The 17,919-nt window shown below is 41.2% G+C and overlaps 1 protein-coding gene across 4 annotated transcripts in view; it reads right to left on the bottom strand.

The window, feature by feature from the left end:
- The window catches only part of PRKCA (protein kinase C alpha), a 145,634-nt gene that overhangs the window by 54,336 nt on the left and 73,379 nt on the right, over positions 1 to 17,919 (bottom strand). For all 4 annotated transcript variants that reach the window (XR_007906269.1, XM_051797667.1, XM_051797668.1 and 1 more), the window contains exons 4-5: positions 1,850 to 1,961; positions 1,022 to 1,150 (exon numbers count right to left, since the gene is read on the bottom strand). Coding sequence is in view for 3 of the 4 variants with exons in the window: in XM_051797667.1 (XP_051653627.1) it covers positions 1,022 to 1,150; positions 1,850 to 1,961 (241 nt within the window). In the remaining variant the exon portion in view is untranslated. The remainder of the gene's footprint in view (positions 1 to 1,021; positions 1,151 to 1,849; positions 1,962 to 17,919) is intronic.

Genomic DNA, 17,919 nt, shown 5'->3' with positions numbered 1-17,919 from the left:
AGGAGGAATATTTGCTGGCTCAGTCAGCAGGGAAAATTCAGGGTGATGGTCTCATTTCCTTTATGCTGACCACGAGGGGATGTCTCTACTGGACTCATTCCACAAAGAGGAACAGAGGTGGAAGAAACATCCTTTTAGTGTCTAACAGGCTCTATCCTGTCAGCTGAGCCACACTGAAGCCACACATGACACTCAACATCCACAGGTTGCCAACAAGCAAGAAATGTCAAGAAACATCAGGAAAACCAAAGGCAGAAGTTGAGATGGTCTAAGAAACCTCCTACTCTGTCCTGGTGTAACTTTGCCTTCGAATTTGATTCCATTTTACAACATCAACCAGGCAATGATAAAAGCACTGGACCCTGTTCTGGATACACAGAATTTTTTCTGCAGCTTCAGCCCCGGACTGGGTCGGTGGGGTGTGCAAGTCTGGGTGTGCACAACCAAAAATTACTCATAAATTCTGGGAGAAACACTTCCAAGGAAAAGAACTGCCACCCTCTCTTTCCTTCCTTTCTCTGCCTCCTCCCCATCTTGGTAACCTCAAGCTCAAAGCATGTGAGAATTATGTTTTTTTTTTTTATTTTATAATTCACTGGGAGCAATATTTGGGACTGAATCCAAGTTGCTTTTGTTTATTCAACACTCTGAAATACAGGAAACAACTCCCCAGCTGATGAAAGTTCAGTGCATCTCTCGTGTTCTGAAGATGATGAGGAACTTCCTGAACAGATAACCATCCTACTGAGCTGCTTTCTACATGAAAAAAAAAATGACATAAAAGTGATTTTCTAATTAATATTCCAGAGTTTTTAAGGCTATTACCACAGCTTTCATTTTTCTATTTATTTTCATGAACCCCAGTTCTTGATTCCAAGACACTTTGTATGAAACCCTCACACTTCTGAAGGGAAATCCTCCATCAGTGGCTTTAACACACCGAGATCTGACCAAGGCACACAGACCCACAGTGGTCATAAATGCTTATAAAACCTGAAAAGTTCCAAAATGAGCTGTTTACCTGTTACTTCCAGTTTTTCACCAATGACTTCAGCTTTCAGGTAAATCCTTCCCCTTTTCTCTGTGTGGTCCATGCCACAGAGGCTGGGGACGTTTATCACACATTGCTTATGAACGTTCATGTCACAGGCTGTGGAGACAAAAATGGTTCAGACACCCACAAGGAGCCAATAATTATGATCACACTGCAAACTCAGAGGAAAGTGAAAGTTAAGACTAAATGCTTAATTGTTGGCCAGACTTTCAGATCACAGCTGGGTGGTTTTCCACCCAATGACGTGGCTACATCTTACAATACATTCTGCAGAGAATAAAATAATCTACTTCAGAAACCTAAACATAACCATTAATGATGTGCAAGGGAAAATAAAAGTGAAGATGGAATAAAGACTTGCTGGGAATATGACTAAGAAAACAGAGCATTCACGTCAGCATCCCCAACGAACATGAGTTTAAATTGATTATTAGATTTTTCTAGCAGGACACTTCCAATACAAATTAAATACAAGGAAAATACTGGACCCTGGCTACAAACTGAACTGAATTTTCAGTCTTTAAGGGTGTATTCAAGAGGCTTTCTCAAAACTGCCACAGAAAGGCTCTTCAGCCACATCAAGCTGAACATGCTGCGTTCTCAGCAGCAGAGGTGATTTTCATTAGTAGATCATTATAGTACTGAAATATCCACTTGAAATATAACAGGACTATAAATAGCTGACATTTGAAACACTGTTTTCCACAGAAATGAAGTAAGAGGCCGTTACCCAGGGTTTCCACTTACTTTCTAAAGTAAAACCCTCTTTTGGTAACACAGAAAACCTTCACTTACTGTCACACTTCATCCCTTGGTGCAGGAGCCCATAGAGGAGGGACCCACAGTGGTCACAAAAGGTGGGGCTCCCATAGGTGTGGATCTTAAATTTGTGCTTGCTTCTGGGATCCTGGAGGGAAAAAAACAGACAGACATCCTCAAGTCATAAAAAAATACCAGTGGCACACCTTTAATATATCACTTCAAATACCAAAACCTTTCCAGCTCTGCAGCTTATGCTGCAGGAAAATACATTTGATTGTGTAGCTTGTTCCCGACCCTCAGAGTGGTACCTGCATTGGCACAGGCACATCTGCTTCAGTTCTTAATTTTCCTCTGCTTTGGTGTTGTAAGAGTGAGTCAGCTCAGAGAACACAGCCTTGTTCCATGATTTATCTGCACTAAAACTTCACTTACTGACTGCACAAGTATATGAAGTTTAATGACAGTGTTCAGCCCGTGGCTGAAGTGTCACAGACCGTCTGTCTGATTACAGTGTGTCCTTGTCACCACACAAAATACAGCAGGGAAATAACTGTTAATGGGCTGTTCTGAACCACAAAGGGCTGGAAAATCAGCATCTTACAGAGGGGATCATATCGAAATGCTGCAACTTTATAGTCTACACTGTAAATGGAAGGGAACAACTTCTAACTTGACATGCAGTAAATGTTTTACAGACAATGCTGTTCCCATCTGATTATTGAACAGAGAAACTTATAAAAAGAACATTTTAGCCACCAGCAGCTTGGAAATGTTTCCTAATTTAGAACCAGTGAAAGGGAATACGCTCAAATCAAAAATCCAAAGAATTCTGCTGTTCCTCCAGGGGTAGAGATCCTCTCTGGAAAACCAACACTTATATAAAAGGAATAAATCACAAATTCAGTATGTTCACCCATTCCACACACACCAGGCTGGAGATGTGCAGAGCTCAAACAAAGGGGGCAACAGCCCTGTCCTGTGCACATCCTCTCCATCCTGATATCCCTGATGGCCATTTCCAGCCCCAAATGTGTTTTAGTCACAACTACCACTGCCCAATCTTGATCAGGAGTTGGGAAGAGCAGCAATTCTTCATTAGAAAACACACTGGGGTTTGAAATGAATCCTTGCTAACATTATTTTCAGAAAGATCATGGAAATCATGAAATGCCAGGTCTAAAACATCCTCGACGAATACACAGCTGCAAAATGAGACATGAAAATATTTTTCTTCTGATTAGATTTTGTATTAATGTGCCTTTATATTAGATAAGAACTGTTAAGCTGTCTTACAAATATACTGATTTTTAAACTTCACCTGCCATTCAAAAGCAAAGCCCAGCATGTAATCCAAGATGGAAAACCTGGGGGCTCTGTCTTCAAAAGGCAAAGATTCCTCCAGTAAAAGAGTTTTCTCAAGAAACCTGAGAACTTCTAACACTAATTATCATAAAAATAGGACTACGAGAAGGCAAAATCTTGCCTTCATATTTTAATATTTTGCCATCTTACTCTTTGTGAAGGTTTTTTGTGTTTTGGGAGCATTCTGCATGTGAAATCATTCTGATACTGATTCCAAGTTTTACAATGAATCTATAACCATTATTTTTTCACTACACAGGAAGAAATTGTACAGCATCCAGGATAACAAGTAAAGGCTTTACATTAGGAATTCAAATGGAGACTATTTCAATAGCTCTGCCTGTTACACAGCCCAAGATATGAAATACAAGCTGCTAACAACCGTATTTATTTAGTAAACACAGTTAACCCACATGGAGTGACATCCAGGGCTCCACAGAACATCTGTTTCATTATTTATTAAAGATATAGCAAAGGGCCTCGTGGCACAGGGTCATGGGAACGTTGTTTTACAAAAGGGTTCTCTGATGGCTCTTTGACTATATGATTCCAAACAATTTAAACCACAGTTGGGAAGCGAATTCTTCCTTAAATTGTTTTGTTTAGAAGACAGGAGGGGACTTGTTGCCTTATAAATATACCCACTTAAACATTACTCTGGTAAGCACATCTGTGGCTGAGAAGGACAAAAGCTTCCAAGAATGACACTGAATAAACAGAGTTTTAAAGTTGTGTTTAACCTCTGATGTAAGTGGTATTTATGAGTATAAAGTAAATGATACAGAGGGGAAATTATTATAGTGAATGTCTATTAAATACATTGAGCCTGTATATTCTCCTGAAATGATATAACACTACCAAATAATTTCACTCCAAACAACAGGATATCCATGTAATTAAGTTAAGCAGGGGGGTGTGTGGCTAAAAAACGTTGTGACATGTAAGGACAGCTCTGCTGCTCTCACCACAAAGCAACATGAGCTCATGTGCTCCTGTGCCTAATTCAGTGTGACCCCAAAATGAAATAAAAACAGTCACAGGAATAAATAAATCGAGTTGAATCAAACTTTGGAGTTGGCCCTGCATGATTCATTATATGTAATTTGAATCATCATTTGCTTTCTATAACGAATGTCCCTTTTCTATCCCTATATGAGAGTCTCTACTGTAGGATGTTTCAAATGAAAAATTTATTATGAATTAATTTTTTTAAGGAGTAGCAAGTAAGTTCTGACTATTATTAGTTATTATCCTCTATGCATGAAGTCATTCCAGGCAGAGCATAATATAAACAGGACAGTGGAAAACAGTACCAAAACTACTCCTGAACTGGAAACTTTGTAGAATATCCCTTTCAAAATCCCTTTAATACATCTACATAGAAGAACCTAAAAAACATTTAAAACCTACAAATAAGAGAGTGCACTCTTCATCAGTATTTAATCCTATTTTCTGTTTCAGTCCTATGTTTTTTGATTTTTTTTTTGTAAATGGAAGTATAGAGGACAACTTTATTTTGCCACCAAGTCTGAGACCATCTAGAGAAAGCCAAGAGATCACTTCTACCCAAAACAGATGATAAAACCTTTTTATCTTATTCTTATATTAACAGGGATTTTTCATGCACTTACAACTACCCTTGAATCTATAGTTTGCATTTTAATTACAAGCAATCATATTAATAATAATTAGTACATTGCCAGTACTAATTACTTACATTAACAGCAATTATTTTATTAGTTGTTAACACTTCCCAGTGTTAAATATGCATTAAGGGACTTATGTGAATCATAGAGGAAACAGCATCATCTTTAGTACTTTCTGGCTAAAGGAAAACTATGGAGCTAAAGGAAAGCTCCTGTAAATTTTCTTCAAATATGCCCTTTTCATCGATGTAAACTTTCAATAATTCCCAAAGCAGAGCTGGCAGTCCCGTTTCATAGTAAACACAGGGAGCCAAGCCAGGATATGACAGATGAACTGCCAAATAATGGCTGCTATTTGCAAGAGAATTGAACTTTGCACTAAACTTGGCATAGATTAATTGTGAAACTCTAAAGGGAAAACCCACTTCTGCTTCCAAAACCCGTCAAAGTTATGGAGGGGGAAAGTGGCAATGGGAAAGCAATGGGAAAGCACTTGTTAAGCAGTGATGAATGATGTGCTCTATTAAAATTCATGTTATTTTCATGCTAAAAAGTGAATTCTGGGCTATGTTAAGACAATCCCCCATTTTGGTAAGTAGAACTGAATGCAATACAGCATAATTAAATGGGAAAGGAAACTGGGCAATCAATAGTAGTGACGTTTAAATATTTGTCTTTGAAAAACCCTTAAACTGGCAAAAATCTGGCCAGTGCTCTGCAATTCGACTGCTTTAGAACAGGCTGGGTTTCAGAGCCTGTAATGACATATATAGGTGCAGCATCCCTTTAAAGACGAACAGAAACTGGGCATCTACAGCCCACACAGCTCTGAAAAAATCAGAATATTATTCATTAGTCTCAAAGCAGAGACAAGATTGCACAGAGAGGGGCAGGCCCAGAGTCCCAGTGAGCAGGAGACCTGGGCTGCACGAGGTGGAACTATCACCAAAAACGGAGCAGAAACCTTTAAAAAACATAAATCATGAGTTTGCAGAAGTGACTCCCCCAGCCAAGCCAGTTTGGGGTCTGCTCTAAGGAGATCCTGGAGCCGGGCAGGAATCCAGGCAGGAATCCTGCTGCACTCCAGCAGAGGGAAGCAGAAGAACACGGAGGCATCTCCCCAAACCACACGTTTGTCCCTCTGTCTACTGCCACCGAGCTCTGTCCTGCCCACTGCAGCAGCACTGCCACCATCCCTGCTCCTGCCTTTGTTTAGCTCAAATGAATCCATTCCCTTTATTGGAGAGCCATGGAAAGCACCCCCCTGCGAGGAGCCATTCCATCATTTTTGTGGCTCAAAGGAGGGGTGTGCAATAATTGAAAGCTCCTGGTTAACCAGCAGCACATGTCAAACTGTGCTTTAACACATCACAAACCAGCTTATGAGCACTGCATTTCGGAATTCATTCTAAGAGCTCCCTTTTGATTAGGATTTTATTCCCCTTGATAGCAACACTGAACTTGCTATCATTTTGCAGCCATTAAATCACCACGTTGCTTTTAAGTATAAAATATGCAAAAAACCCCACTTTGGGTGCTGTTACACCAGTGGAGATTTTACATTCCAAGCACATCATATCATTCCTTGTTGTCTTTTCATAATATACAACTTGATGGTGTCACCAGCTGTGTCCCCAGGAACACGGATCCACCTTGTCCTGGGCTGATCCCACAGTGTGGGCACCAGGGAAGGGGGGATTCTGCCCCCCTCAGGAGAGACCCCACCTGCAGAGCTGCCTCCAGCTCTAGGGTCCAACAGCAGAAGGATGTGGAGATGCTGGAACAAGCCCAGAGGAGGCCACGGAGATGCTCTGAGGGCTGGAGCCCCTCTGCTCTGGAGCCAGGCTGGGAGAGCTGGGGGGGCTCACCTGGAAAAGAAAAGGCTCCAGGGAGACCTGAGAGCCCTCTCAGTGCCTAAAGAGGCTCCAAGAGAGCTGCAGAGGGACTTTGGACAAGGGATGGAGGGACAGGACACAGGGAACGGCTTCCCACTGCCAGAGGGCAGGGTTGGATGGGATACTGGGAAGAAATCCTTCCCTGTGAGGGTGGGGAGGCCCTGGCACAGGTTGCCCAGAGAAGCTGTGGCTGCTCCATCCCTGGAAGTGTCTAAAGCCAGGTTGGATGAGCCTTGGACAACCTGGGCTAGTGGAAGGTGTCCCTGCCCGTGGTAGGGAGTGGAACTGGATGAGCTTTTGTTTAGTTCTTAGGTTAAAAGGTGTACAGGGAAAAAACCCCTTAAAATATCCAAATTACTTCACTTAGTCAAAAGAAAAAAAAATTCCTAAGCCTCAGTAGCATGAACTGTGGTACTACTCGTGTTTCTGTTGAAAACAGGGGTGACCATACATTCCATGTATGCAAAAAAATCCAAATTGTTACAAGAGATACGAGCTCACTGTTCCTCCTCACCAGCCCCAGAAACTTGCAGGTGTTTTCCTACCTTTAATACTCAGCCTTTAGACATTTCCTACTGTGACAGAAACACTGAATCCTACATCTTTGTCTGTCCCCCCTCCAAATGTCTTTAAAGTATGGATTGTAAGGAACTCTGCTCCAGCAGATCAATGAAACCGCTGCAATTTGTACCGCACATATTTCACTTGAAATAGGTTTGACTTCCCCAAGCAAATATCAAGTTAATAAAACATATTTAAGAAGAACCAAGCGTGGTTTTCTCTCCACAGAGCCAAATCCCACATTCATCCCACGCTCTCCTTGGGCAAATTTCTGTTTCAGTTATGAAAGTCTCCAGAATCCAGCTTTTCTAAACACCTTCCAAGCAGCAACCACAATATCCAGGACCCCACTCAGACCCGTGTCTGTTTGAGACACTTTCTTCTGTTTGCTGTTTATTTTCCTACTGAGATAACAAAACTATTGGTTGGTGACTTATTTGCTTGGCACCTTAATTTGAGAAAGCAGCTTCAACCTCGAGGAGCTGCAAGAGCCAAGGGGCCAAATCCTTCTACTGGAAATAACTTCCAGGGCTTAAAATATGGTTTCTGTGATCAGAACTCAGGAGCAAGAACAGTCAAAACTCCTCGTTGAACTGGTCACCAGCTTTGTTCTTCCCTGGCTGAAGGAGACTGAAAGCAAAGGCAATCTGAGACTCTTGGGAATGATTAGGACAATATCACTTTTTAAAAACAAATTATCAAGTGCTTAAAGTTTGTTTGATATTTCACCTCTCACAGCCACAGCATAGGGAAGTAGAATTAAAGATAAGACTTCTACTGGCTGAAGAATCAAAAATATCACAGGGGGGCTGAGGGTGGACGGGACCTCTGAGACCCCCGAGCCCAAACCTGGCTCAAAGCAGGGCCCACTACAGAGCAGTTGGGTTTTGCAGATGGTCATGGGGTTACTCCTCCCCAGCAAGATTCCATGGAGCTCCAAATCTACCTGCCAAGCACCCAAAAACCATCTCCTACAGGTTGAGATATGGCTCCTGAGAGCTCCTTCCTGCAGTGGAGGAGGAGAGGAATGACATGCCCAGGATGTGAAATCACACACGGACTCTTTCCAGGAATCCTACCTCCAGGCAGGATTTGGAGTGTCAGTTTTTGTTTGGAATGACTCAAAGGAATAATTTGGACAAAGAATTCATTCATTCATTCATTCAATGCACTGTCATCTGCAGGATGGGAAACCCTAACACAGTGGTAGGTGTTCAGAGCAGAAGTGGAGTTTATTCAACTCCACAACAGCAGTGTAAGGGAGTGGTGGGATAAGAAAATGAAGACTAAGGAAAAATACAGGTAATAAAACCTATGTACATTAGTCTTTAAGGCTATACAACAAGGATGCAAGGGAGGAGAGAAGAGATGGGCTCTAATCCATGCCGGATTTCAGAGATAAGGGAGGGAAGGAGCCCCGAGCTCCTGCACAGCCTCCTGTGCAAACACTGCTGTGCTCCTGGCAGACCTGCAGCAGCACCTCTGGAAGCAGCTGCACTACAGCAAGGTCAAAATACAGCCCATTCCTGCCCGGGTTCAGGGGTAGTAATGACATTCAGAATTGAAGACTGTCTCTGAAGTGCTGTAGAAGAAAAGCCTTTCATGATAACAAGTGACAACCCAGCTAAAAATAACAACAAAAATCTCTTTTCCTGTTGCTGTTACTAAGACCACTTCTATTCCTTATTGCTCTGAAAAGAGTTAAGAGGGTTCACAAACAGAAAAAAATTGTATTTAATTAAAACTAACAAATTTCAATCAACTGTTTCTTCTCTACACTTGTATAGAAAGAGGACAACTTGAACACGGTTCAAAAATGATTCAAAGGCCAATTTTTCAGTCCCCTCCTGGAATTCACAGTAAATTATTATTTTTAATTAAAAGAAACAGGTGGTCATTGAATAAACTGCTTTTGATTGTTGCCTTTTGTTCCTGTTCTTCTTGTATAGAATAGAACTGATTGAGTTGGCAAAGGGAGAAAGAAGATCTGCATGACTGTACTCCCAGGGATTTGTAATTTCCTAATTACTAGAAAGACAGATAAATTCGGAAGGGACTTGGTGTTTACTGGCTGTTTTTTCTTCATTCTTTTTTAATGAAGAAACTGCAGGATAATTACACAAAGTGCATAAACAAAAGATCCTGTTAGAAAATGATTCACGAGCAGGAGAAATGGAGAAAGATTTTGTTTCAGACACAACTTAACATCACATTACCATGTGGAAATCATTTCAATAAAGACAAAGTCCAGGGATCTGGATTCAAAAGAAGTACTAGAGAGACACAGCTGCATATGGCTTGCTTAAAAACCCTAATTTATTAGTCTTATTATTTTGTCATTTGTTAATTAATTTCTTGAAGATGCACTTTTTGACACAGAGCATCCTTTACACCTTGAATGCCTATTAAAATATATAGTTTAAACAGATCAGCTGGAAAAAGTAATTTTAACAAATTCCTGCTGTACAGGAAAGTATTGATATTGAGAGGTACAATATGGTGAATTGTTCAGGATTCCAGTTGCATTGTAGTTTCTGTGCTTCCCAAAGGAGCTGCAGTGTGGGTGGGTGCAGTGCATCGTTAATGTAATAAAGGATTTAACACCAACAGGTAATGTTGTCTGTTGTCACTGTGTGACAGCAGGTTGCAAGAGAATTATTTTACATTAACATAACAATAGTTCCTCATCAGTTCCTAAATATTTAAATATATTTCTGTACAATACCTCCTCATCAGTTCTTAAATATTTCAAAATATTTCATTACTGGCCAACTTGCTCATGCTAGACATGATACTACTTATTTTTTTCCCCCATTACCCTCAGCTGGAGCTCATAATATCCTTTCTTTCAGTCACTGAAAGGGAAAATGGAATGAGAAAGGCTGAAAAGCAACTTCACCTGAAATGCCCCATTTCCCTGTAAGAGCAGCGACCCCGAGGGCAGAGGTATCAGGTCAAGCAATCCAACATCTGCTGTCATTTGAGCACTGCTCACACAGGGAAGTGGTACATATTTATCCAAGAATAAGGGGGAAGCGGGAATGGCTCCAGACACCCTTTCAGAAGCAATTACAGCCCAAAGTCGAGTTCACTCTTGGCACTTCAAGGCTTCAAAAAGCCCCTTTGTGACCCCAAACTTGCTGAGTGCTGACAGAAGCCAAAACCCAACGAACTCAAGCTCTTATTTGTAGAGCCAAACCTGCCCTCAGTTAGTTCTGTCTAAGGTGGTTTAACAAAGGTCTTGACAATGTATGAAGTGATAGATTTGAGCACAGAACCGTGAGCTGAGTTGCCAAAAAAACCCCCGAGCGAAGGAGCGGCGGCGCTACGAGCGCGGAGAAGGGAGGCAGTTTGCTGAGCTGCTGCTCTTCCTCTGAGCTCATTCAATATGCAAGGCCCTGAATAATAACTGGTTTACATTTCCCACACCTCCGTTTTCCCCTCTAAAATGGTGAGGAACCCACCAATTTATAAAGGCACACCTTACTTGTTCTCACTAAAGCCTTCTGCACCTATTTAGGCAGCACCTTCTCTTCTCCCCACCTCCCACTGCAGCAGCTGCACGCTCCAGCACACTTCCCAGGAAAGACACTTCTATGTCTGGATGTATTGCTACCAAACAGGAACATGCAATATCCATATATACAGCAGCATATGGTTCAAAATCTGCAGCCAACCCCACTAACTACTGTACAGATTTGTTTGTGGAAGCCGAGCCCTGCGGGAGGGTGTTCCCTGCACAGCAAAAAGGAAATCCAAGGAGAGGTTGGTCTGTCCCAAAGAATTACACAGAATCGTGGAATATCCTATGATACACCCCCCAGAGATGTGCTTCTCTCCTTTACCTTTAGTTCAAGTTAAAAACTGGCACGTGCATCCTTGTGTTTTTGGACACACTCACTGGAATCTTGCACTGATACCTTAAATCACATCCAAGCTAACAAATGCATTTAAAAATTTTCCCGTCCATTACAAAATGACTCATTTGTTTATTCTGGTATAATGGCAAAACTGTGCTGAACTGAGCAGAAAATCACCGACTTTTGAAAACTCTGAGGAATTTTTGCTTCAAAATCAGTCAGAATTTCACAGCTCAGCCGCTCCCTCGCACAAGAACCTGTGGGCTGTCCTGCTGCTCCCCATTTGACAAACTTTATTAGAGACAGACAAGAATTTGCAACACCCAAGCAAATTGCCTTTAAAGTTACTCACTGAATAATTCATTATTGCCTGATATTTTATACATTGGTTAAGCACCGAGAAAGAGGCAGGAAGGAGGGTAAAATATGCATAATTTAAACCGACTGTCTCATTTCTGTTCTTCATCTCAGTTCTGTCATTTCAGAAGTACCAACATTCCAACCTATAAACCAGGCAGATATGTCACAAAACAGGCAGAAGTTTGCTCTCCAGAGACAAAAAATCCCATGGAATGATTGCACATATGAATGATATAAATGACTGTAGGATTTCCTTCAAATATATTTATCTCCAAATCCACACCTCGGTGTGAAAAATGCTGCTCTCAATAAATCATAGCCAGGATCCCACCACGGAGGATACTCAGGCACAGAGTCCTTGAATGATCTTTTACATTGTATAACCACTGAAACACTATTTATTTCTGCATTGAACAGATGTTTTTTCCATATGTCTAAATAACCCTTCTTCAGAAAAGTAACTCAAGCACATTAGATTTTGCAGACCAAGGAATACAGGCATCAGACTTGTTAGTATTTATAGGACATTTGGTATCTTTTCTACAGCAAGTTCAGTATCTTCTCTCTGGAAAAAGTCACTAGCCCTATTCCTCTGAGTAAAATATAAATAGGCAGCTAAGGGGGGATGTGCAAGATGCTCTGACATTAGGTTTTGTACTCAAATCCTGACCTTACAATGGCAGAGATCCCAGACAAGCTGTCTAGTCCATAACATTTTTCCATGGCGTTGTAGCAGTTGCTATTTATTAGCTGGTTAAAAACTCAGAAAACAATACTGAAACTTGAAGAAAAAGTTAACAGCACCCAGTAAACCTCTGAGAGGATGACAGGCTTTTAGCAGAGCCTCCTGATTTGCCAGCTTTTGGCAGCTCTGTTTGTGTTTTAAACCCCAAGCCCGATGCTCCTATCAGGGAGAAAAGCGTTTCGCTGTTCCCACAGCTGAGAGCACACTCAGATTAAAAATAAGAACTGACACAAATCTGCTGTCCCTTGGGCAGAATGTGACCCTTTTGAGGTTTTCTGATCAAAAATGTGAACGCAATAAGGACTGTTGTAATCACACCAGGGCTGGAAGCCCTGGAAGAAGGATTTCCTCACGGCTGCCTTTGCTGTGTTGCTCCGGAGGCTGAAGGAGCCTCAGCTGCTTCACAGCATCAGGAAAGGTCCTCACAGCATTTAGCAATGAATAATAAAATCGATGAATATTTAATGTCTGGCAATTAACTGTGCACTGTTCAAAGGAGGAAAAAGGAAATACAGAAAGGCTTCAGCGAACCATTTAGTGACAGTGCAACATCCTCCTCCAGCCTCGAGACCAACCCACAGACAGAAGTTCCAGTAATAAGCCTTTTTCCATCTCCTTCTTTAATGAGAGTGTTTTTCTCGAGGCTGTTGATGGCAGAGGAGCTTCCCAGATTCCACTGAAGGCTGTGGCTTTGGAAGGATGCCTGCACAGAAGCCCTTTGCTGGCAGAGTGCTTCCAACAAAGGGAAGGCGAGTTTAGACTCTGACTTTTTATTTCTCAAGAATCACTTGTGGGTGAGAACAAACCTCAGCACTGAACACCTACACCAGGGCACCATGAACCTCTACAAATACTTGGAATTGGGAACATGAACCAAGGCCAAAATTTCCAACAACTCTGATTGGAACAGTTCTTGAGTTTACAGGTCAAGGAAGACCCTTCAGGGCACATTCCTTTTCCTCCTCTCTGGCATGAGAGGTCCCAGCCAGTGGAAATAAATGGTGTCCTAAATGCTGCTGTGCATGCCATCCATCACTGACAAAGTTCATCCTCCTGAGTGCTACCAGTTCTATTTTACATGGAAAATGTATATGCAAGAGCAACGGGCAAAAAAAGAGTGAAAAAAGAAATAAAAAGCTTTAAATTTAATAAAAAGAGTAAAAAATAAGTAGCTTTTTTTTTTTTTTTTTTTTTTTTTACATTTTCTTAACAAAGGGGAAAAGTTGTGCCATTTTGGTTCTATCCTGGTTTTTGAGGTTTTTTTTATTTAAGATTCAGTCACTAAACACGTCCTGAGAGTCCCTGCAATGACATCTGTAATTACAGCTGTAATTAATTTGCCAACACGAGGCAAGTCAGGATGGGCACTTGTCTGCTCATTGTATCATGCACCTCTTAGAGTCAGTCTTTAGCTGGGAGCTCTGCAGGCTGATATTTCCATGGAGGAAAGAAAAAACTGGAAAGACCTTCTGTTGTATTCCTAAAAGGTATTACAGAGCAATGTTCATCAGGATTACAGAGCAGCATTCTGGAAAATTGCTTGCATGTATAGCAGCAGAATAAGTGCATTTTTCCTCATCTGCAAGTGATGTAATTTTTTAAAAGAAGAAGAAAAGAAACTGCTCTTCCTCTCTAATCCCAATATACAGATTAACAGAGGCTTTTTCTAGCACTGCCTGCTAAGCCTTTGTAAGGCTGCATCAGAAACAATTATTAAAATTAATCCCAGGTACAAATGGAGTTGCACAACATTAATCTTGCTGAAAAAAAAAATCTGACGTGACAAACATGTAGAAGACTGACATGAGGAGCAAAGGATGGAAAAACCCCCAATCTTTGCAAACCAGTTTTGCTAGAACTGGTGATGGGGTCACATGAACATTCCTGCTGTCACTCAGATGTCCATCTTTCCTTCTGTGGTGGCCACCCTGGCAACATTTTGGACATTCACAGCCTACCAGGAAGAAACTGGAATAAAGTCAAGGTATTTCTTCAGTTGAAGGTAAATCTAAATATAAAAACCCAGGAGAAAAATCCCTCCATAATTGACTACCCCATGTGCACAACATGGAAAAACTGAAATGCAGAGCAAACATCTATGAATTGGCAGCCAGAAATTACATTGTGTCTTCAAGAGTCTTTAAGAAGACTCACTTCATCACAGAAAAGGTCTCCTCACCATTAAATGAAACAAACCCGAGGAAACAATAACACATGCCCTCCAGATGAACTTTCACATTTCAAAGAAAACAAACGGTCCCAGATAATACTTTTACAATGTACATAATCTGAGTTATTAGATGGCAACATAATGCAATTAGCATGACGTGGCTTAATGCTCACATAAATCCTTCTGTTACAGCTGATATTGAGAATTTCATACTGAGGAAAAAATACATTTCCCGCATTGTTCCTCACTGGGCCTTTGGCTTTTGATAAAAAATACATTAAGGGATGAATTTCAGGTTTGCACTGAAGGCTTTATCTGTTCAAAAAAAATAATCATGTCCTGCATCAAGCAGGCAGATTGTTTTTCTTCCTATTATCCCATGGATTGCATGCCTTGCACAACAGAGCTACAGTTATGGTGCAAAATGTCCTGTAGTCCCTCTGATCCAAGACTAACATTGAGTATCTCTTGATAAGACAGGCATGTGGTAAATCATTCCTTCAGGAAGTGGAGGGGACAGAACATGCCAAGATGTAGGACTGAGCCCCCTGTGACTGCCACAATCCTGATCAGATCCATGGCACGTCCATCAAAGTCATGGAGGGGTTGTAACAATAGAAAAAAATAAAAAAAATTACAAAAATAAAATATCTGTTTCCCCCCCTCGCTATAATGAACATCTTAACCTCTTTCCTATAGTCTGCACATTTCTGTTCAGTCAAGATCACACCTGAGTGCTAATGCCAGTTAGATTTTAGCTGGAACTCCCTACCTTGCCCTTTATGGGATTTATGACCAGCTCTAACGCCTTGAAACAGTCACAGGGACGATGACAAAGCACTTGTCTGCTCCAGCAGACTCAGCCCTTGCAAGTGCTGCAGGAATTTGACCATTTCTGAAGCCAAAACTGGTCGCTGACTTTGCACCTCCCACCCTTCGGTTTAATTCCAGACAAATAAATAATGTGGGACAGAACCTATGGAAGGGCAAAGCTCAGTTCAGCCCTCAGGCACAAATCAGTGTTTTGCATGCACAGATCCTGCCTCATGAATGACACTTGCTCTGCCTGCACTGCAGTGCTGGAGCTGCTCAGGATGAACTGTTTAACCACTCCCTGCAAATCAGCTGTTGGGGAAGGAGAGGCCACACTTTGGAGATCTGATTCAAAGGAGTCACCTGGGAATGTGGAACATCCCTTCGGTACAAGAAAATGATAGAAACACAAGTCTCAGAGGAGATCAGGTCCATGAAAGGAAAAGTTCCTTCTAATTTATCTGGTGCCAGGAATACCAACAACAACCCCCAGGGTGCCTTTCCTCGTTCCTGCTGTCACTGGGAGCAGCACCAACCCCCCTGTGCCCTGGGGATGAGGCAAAAGGCTTTGATCCACTGTAACAAGGGCTTATTCTGACAGGCAATCAAAGCAAAATCCAATTCAAGTCCCAAGCCAGGAAGGCTTTTCCTGCACTTTTGCCCATTCCTTTATTGCTGTGCCTTAAGACTCTCCCCCAGTGGACACAGTATTGCAACAGGGCCCCATTTAGCATTAAACAACCCACCCTGGGTTACTGGGAGCAAGGTGACAGAATTCCAAACCACAGGAAACCCCAGAGATGACTGTGACTCACTGAACCTGGCACAGAAATCTGTAAAAATACATTATTTAAGAAACAATGAACTGAAACCCGGAAACTACATCAGTCTGAGTTCAAACAAAAATTCAGTTTCACAATAAGTTAGAAAAGTCAAATTAAACTTGCAGTAAAATATAACACAGAGGTTACAATGTAAAAACAAATGTTTTTGTTTTTTACATGACGTGCTAAATATTTAGAAAATAATATTATCTTTCCTAAACGTGTTTTTAAAAGTGGTCAAAACAAATGTGTCTCTGGGAGCCACCGATACTTTTGGCCCCAAATTCACCCATTTGTTTTAAATTCATTCACTTGCCCACAGTTCCTGCCATTATCTGTGTGCCTGGCTCGTCAATCACAGGATCAGAGATTGGCACCTCTCTACTTACATTCATCACTTCTTTATATTTTCCTTCAGCACTTTGCATCATTAATTTATCAAGTCTCATTCCATTCAACTCCCACGGCCCCTTTAAGTGTGACAGAGCATGGTCTTGTTCTACCGTTGTCATTTCTTACATATTTCATGTCAGGCAAAACAAATAAGGCTACTCTGCAACAGGAATGCAACATTCAGGGGAAAGCTCCTATCAGACATTAATAAAAGTTTAAGTACCTGAAGTATAAATACAGCATTATTATTTATGGTTATTATTTATAATGTGGCAGCACCTGAAACCACTGCAGCATTTTCCTTATACGGGCACATTCTCATCCCTGTTTTATATGATCTGTTGGTAAAAAATCTATTAAAGCATTTAGACAGGTTTTATTACCACAGGAATTTCATTTTTATCCAAAAGTTCTTTTGAAATAAGAGTAGATTTTGAGCCTGTCATGCAGCAAAATAATTTGTCCTACAGGAAGCAGCACAAGGGAGTTCAGCACAACCCAGTTAACTTATTAGTCAGTGCCAGACACAGTGGAAACCTTTCCCAGAGTCATCTGGGCAGTCTCAAAGGTCACAGCAAACCTGCTTTTTGACAGGCCACGTCACATTCCCAGGGCAGAACCTACATTGGCACACCCAGGGGTTTTTCTGGAAGATTTTGCAATTAATCACTGTTCTAGAAGCTCAAAAATAAATCAAAAAAGCTCAAAATAAAGGTCTCCCACCTTCTTTTTTTTTTTAATCCATAACAAAACAATTTCATTTGGAAGGCACTGAACTATTGTCCAGAGATTTTTACATTGTGGAACTGTCCCCTATCAGTGAACCAGGACCTGTCTATGACTAAGAGAAAAAGAATTACAACAGGTTGGATTAAATGTGACATTTATCTGTGCAACTACCACCACTGAGCCACTTATTTCACAGACTAAATACAGATATCACGAGTCAGATTTTCTCCTCTCTCCTTATTACTTTTTGTAGGACACTGTCTTATATACAAGAAAAAAATACCTGAAATCTCATCCAACCAATCCCTGCCAAAAGAACAATTCCCAAACGCTCCGTAAGTAAAATTCAAGCAGTTCTTTTGATGGAGAAATATTAACTTAAAGTCCCAGAGCTGTGCATTGTTTTTTCACATTACATTTGACGTGGTTACTCCATCTCCAGGCAGGTTTTCAGCTGGATCTCACTGTCTGTGCTCCTGATCTATGGATGGGGACAGAGGTGAATAAAGCACAGATTTAAAACTGCACATGGGACTCTAGCCAATCATTTTTCCTTTAACTACCAGCTGCTCTGTCAATATATATACTATTAAGGTATGACTTCTGCTCTGGATGCAGTTCAACCTTCTTATTGACCTGAACATTTTATATTTTTTCAATCTGGCAGAGAGCAGGAGGTTCAACCCCAACACTCACTCAGCAGCACAGGTGTGCTCCAGTGTCTCCTAAAATATGGAACCTTGTG

This window comes from Manacus candei, unplaced genomic scaffold (genome assembly GCF_025592945.1).
Source record: "Manacus candei isolate 608988 ecotype Guabito, Panama unplaced genomic scaffold, ASM2559294v1 h1tg000047l, whole genome shotgun sequence".
Lineage (NCBI taxonomy): Eukaryota > Metazoa > Chordata > Aves > Passeriformes > Pipridae > Manacus > Manacus candei.
Note: the sequence above shows the minus strand (reverse complement) of the source record. Positions and strands in the feature narration are given on the sequence as shown.